At 69.0% G+C, this 4564-nt stretch overlaps 1 protein-coding gene across 1 annotated transcript; it reads left to right on the top strand.

Annotated features, from left to right (window-relative positions):
- Nucleotides 1-29: 29 nt before the first annotated feature.
- On the top strand, nt 30-1856 carry AURANDRAFT_63797 (hypothetical protein; the record flags this gene model as incomplete). Its single annotated transcript, XM_009038563.1, has 1 exon — nt 30-1856. One exon carries the CDS (start codon nt 30-32, stop codon nt 1854-1856), a length of 1827 nt encoding a protein of 608 aa, XP_009036811.1.
- Between the last annotated feature and the right edge of the window lie 2708 nt (nt 1857-4564).

Below are 4564 nucleotides of genomic sequence, written 5' to 3'. Positions count from 1 at the left end.
CCCCCCCCCCCCCCCCGCAGGTGTCCTACATGGAGATCTACAACGAGCAGGGCTTCGACCTGCTCGACCCGTCGCACGAGACGAAACAATTAACGGATCTCCCGCGCGTGAAGATGATGGAGGACGAGAACGGCAACTTCCACCTCAAGAACCTGTCGATGCACCGCGCGGGCAGCGAGGAGGACGCGCTGAATTTGTTATTTCTCGGCGACACGAACCGGGCCATCAGCGAGACGGCGATGAACCAGGCGTCGTCGCGGTCGCACTGCATGTTCACGATCTTCCTCGAGGGCCGCCGGGCCGGCAGCGACCGCGTGCTGCGGTCCAAGCTCCACATGGTCGACCTCGCGGGGTCCGAGCGCGTCCACAAGACCAAGTCCGACGGCGTCACGCTGCGCGAGGCCCAGTACATCAACACGTCCCTCTTCTACCTCGAGATGGTCATCGTCGCGCTGAACGAAAAAAAGGGCGGCCGCGTCCACATCCCCTACCGCAACTCGATGATGACGTCCGTGCTCCGCGACTCCCTCGGCGGCAACTGCAAGACGGTCATGGTCGCGACCTGCTCCGCGGAGAAGGAGCAGACCGAGGAGTCCATCTCGACGTGCCGCTTCGCGCAGCGCGTCGCCTTGGTGAAGAACGACGCGCACGTCAACGAGGAGACGGACCCCTTCGTGACCATCCGGCGCCTCAAGGGCGAGGTCGCGACGCTGCGCGCCGAGGTGACCTTCCTCAAGGGCGAGGCCGGCGAGGGCGCGAGCCTCACGGACGGCGAGCGCGCGGACCTCGCGGAGGCGTGCCAGGTCTACGTGGATTCCAGGGACGCGCACGAGACCCTGCGGGTCTCGCCGCTGACGCTGACGCGCATCAAGGACTGCTTCGCCATCCTGAAGAACATGGTGCTGAGCGCCATGGCGACCGCGGGCCCCGGCGGCGGCGGCGGCGGCGGCGGCGGCGACTGCGACGCGCTCCAGCGGACGCTCAAGGAGCGCGACAACGAGATCGCCATCTTGGTCAACATGGTGCGCCAGGCCAAGGGCGGCGGCCCGCTGCCGACCCTGGGCAAGGACCAAACATCGCCGGGGAAGCCGCCCGCGCCGTCGCCGGACGCGAAGCCCGACCGCGCGGGGCCCCGGGAGCGCCGCGACCCCCGGGAAGTTCTGGCGGAGAAGCGGCGCCAGATGCGCGTGAGCGACGTCGGCGGCGTCGACTTCAGCCTGCCGCCCAAGGAGGCCGCGGGCATCCGCGACGACCCCCAGAAGGCCTACGCGTACTTCCGCGAGCGGTGCCGGACGAACGGCGCCATCGAGGACAACAAGGCCGTGCTCAAGGCCAAGTACGGCGAGGCGAAGATGTACGGCGAGCGCGTCAACTCGTCGCGCAAGTCCATCGCCTACCTCAAGCAGACCATCGAGCAGCTCCGCCGCGAACGCGCGATGGAGGGCGTCTCCGGCGACGACGACGACGGCGAGCCGCCGCCGCCGACCGCCGAGGAGGAGAAGAAGAAGGAGGCCATCGAGGTCGAGAAGCGCGTCTACAAGGAGTCCTTCGAGAAGCTGCGGGGGCTCAAGGGCGAGATCGAGCACATCCAGCGCATGCTCGAGACGGGCCGCGCGAGGCTCCAGTCCGACTTCGACAAGTGGTACGACCACGTCCTGCGCATCCCGATCAACTCGCCGCGCTACGACCACGAGGAGCCGTCGCCCGAGCCCGCGCGGTCCGCCTGGGCGACGCCGCCCCTCAACGCCAGCCAGCCGAAGCCGCCGAAGCTCACGGGCAACGAGGACGCGGACGACGACATCCGCGCGTTCTACGCGGCCAAGGAGGAGCTCGCCGTGCTCCAGGCGAAGCGCTAACGACGGCCGTTCTCTCTGGGGTGTGCGGAGGGCGCACGTCGTCGTCGGCGGCGCGCGCGTCGCGTCGACGGGGCGGGCGATCCCGCGCGCCCTAGAGCGCGGCGAGCGCGGCGACGAGCGCGGCGACGCCGGCGACGCCGAGCGTCGCCGCGCCCGAGAGGTCGTTGTCGACCTCTTCCGGGGCCGTGATCTCCTCCGTGGCCACGGCGGCGAACGTCGCCGACTCGCCGGCGTCGGCGGCGGCGGTCGCGAGCTCGGAGTCGAAGTCGGACGCGGTCAGCGCCGCCATGTCGGCCAGCACGGTGTCCGTCGTCGTCGAGTCCGTCGCGATCGTGTAGGCGATGTCGACGCCGGCCGAGAGCTTGCGGCGGGAGCTCGCGGCGAAGGTCACGGCGACGGCGGAGTCGGCGACGCCGGCGGCGGACGCGATCGCGGCGACGAAGACGGCCGCCTGGGCCTCGGCGTCCTCGAGGGAGATGCCCGACACGGACATGGACCCCGCGACGGACTCCTCGGCGACGGTGCACTCGAAGCCGCAGTCCAGGCCGAACCCCATCGACGCGGCCGCCGTGAAGATGCACTCGACGTAGGCCTCCCACTCGTCGGTGCACAGGTCGCCCGCGGGGTTCCCCTCGCAGTGGGACCAGAACAGCGACTCCGCCGCCGTCGCGTCCGCGCAGGACGCGGGGCTCCAATCGTCGCCGTCGTCGTCGTCGGCGGGCTGGTCGACGCCCAGGCACGCGTAGAAGGCGTCGACGTTCGCCGCGCAGGCGCTGTTCAGCGCGTCGTCGTCGTCGTCGTCCATGGCCATGGAGTCGTCGTGGTCGTCGTGGTCGTGGCCGTGGTCGTCCATGGCCATGGAATCGTCGGAGCTTCCGCACTCGCAGGCCGACGCGTCGCCGGCGTAGGTGCCGTCCATGACCATGGAGACGCCGTCGGGCATGTAGAGGTCGCCCATGGCGTGGGCCGTGCCGTCCGGCGACACCGCGACGGCCTCGGCCTCCGTGCAGTAGAAGGGCCAGACGCCGTCGGACGCGCACGCGCCCGCGAGCGCGTCGACGGGCGCCGCCGTCGGCGACGCCGCGGCGCCGGCGACGTAGTCCGCGTAGTACAAGCCGTCGGTGCACTGGACGCCGAGGACCTCCGTGACGCCCGGGTGCGCCTCGGCGACGTGGGCGTCCGTCGTGCCCGCCGCGCCGGCGCAGGTCCCCGCGGCCATCTCGTCGTAGGTGCAGCCCCGGTAGCAGTTGATGGTGAAAGGGAAGTAGAGCTCCGCACTGTCGGGCTTCGGGTCGCTCGGGAGCGCGTTGAGGTCGCTCGTCTTCCCCGTGAAGTAGTAGCGGTACGTGTACGTGTCGACGCCGCTCAGCTCGCCCTCGTAGCCGCCGCACTCGTCCTGGCAGTAGGTGGCGTCGGCGCCGTCGACGCCGCAGTTCATGATCTCGACGCCGCCGGGGCCCAGCGGGCCGTAGATGGGGAAGCCGTCGTAGGACCAGCCAATCTGTGGCGAGTGGCCGTCGCTATAATCGTCGAGCTGCGCGAGGAGGCACGACGGCGGGAAGTGGTAGTGGTACATGCCCGAGAGCTCGCTATGGCCGCTGCAGCAGTCGAAGGACGTCCACTCCGCGATGTCGTCCTCAACGTCGAGGATGGAGCAGTCGCTCTCGACAGCGCCGGAGAAGATGGACACGCCGTTCAAGGCGTAGGCGATCGCGCCCATCTCGCATTTCACGTCGTCGGTCGTGTAGGTCGTCTTGAGGATCGGGAGCGCCGGCACGATCTTCGTGATGCCCTGGTCCGTCGCCTCGGTCGCGTCGCCGTTCGTGCCGATGGGGTAGCCGCAGCCGTTGACGTCCTTGCCCGTGCACATGGACTCGTGGTTCGGACACGTGCTCGTCACGATGGTGCGCATGTTGATGTCGCTGCCGTCGAGGGCGACTGCGGACGAACAGCGTGGGCAAAAAAGAGGCGCGGGACGCGGGAGTAGCGCTGGTCTCGGCGTAGGTCGCCGACGAGCCGTCCGTGGCGCAGGAGCTCGAGCTGCCGCTCGAGCCGCCCGAGTCGCCGGGCGGCGGCGGCGCGACGGCGCATTGGATCACGAAGAATAGTGCAGCGGCGCGCATGGTGGTCGTGTGTGAGGAGTGCCCACTTTGGCAGCCCGCGCTTTGCGAGAAAGAGACCGGCTGCGGATACCGGGAAAGTGAATAAAGCAGTGCAAACCAAGGGGGTACCACATAGGGATGATGCAAACCAAGGCGGTGAACCCAAAGTGAATAAGCCGCTCTCGGGCAGCCCGAGCCACAGAATCGCCTGCAAACGCTGAAGTCTTTGCTGATTTCGACAACAAACGCTCCAACGCTCTCGCCTAAGCAGAGCTCCATCCTGCGGCGTCGGCTGCGTTCGACGCTAGTGCACGTTTTTGCGAGCGCATTCACGTTCCGTGGCTCCAAATCCGTCCGATGATGTCGCGTCATCGTCGCGCCGTGCCGTCAGGTGCTGAAGCTGCTGCGGAACGCTGCGGGGCTGCCACGGGCTGCTCTCGAGCCGCGCCGTTGCTGGGGCGGCGCCAGCTCCGCGCGCAACGAGATGCATTCGTTGCGCGACGCAGCCCTCGAGCCGCGCTTGCTACGTCCGTGACGTGACGGCGAGACCTGAGCGCTGCGTCGACGGGCGGTCGGCGCGACAAGCTTTGGCGCGCTGCTGGCTCG

The sequence above is a fragment of the Aureococcus anophagefferens genome (assembly GCF_000186865.1).
Source record: "Aureococcus anophagefferens unplaced genomic scaffold AURANscaffold_8, whole genome shotgun sequence".
NCBI lineage: Eukaryota > Pelagophyceae > Pelagomonadales > Pelagomonadaceae > Aureococcus > Aureococcus anophagefferens.
Note: the sequence above shows the minus strand (reverse complement) of the source record. Positions and strands in the feature narration are given on the sequence as shown.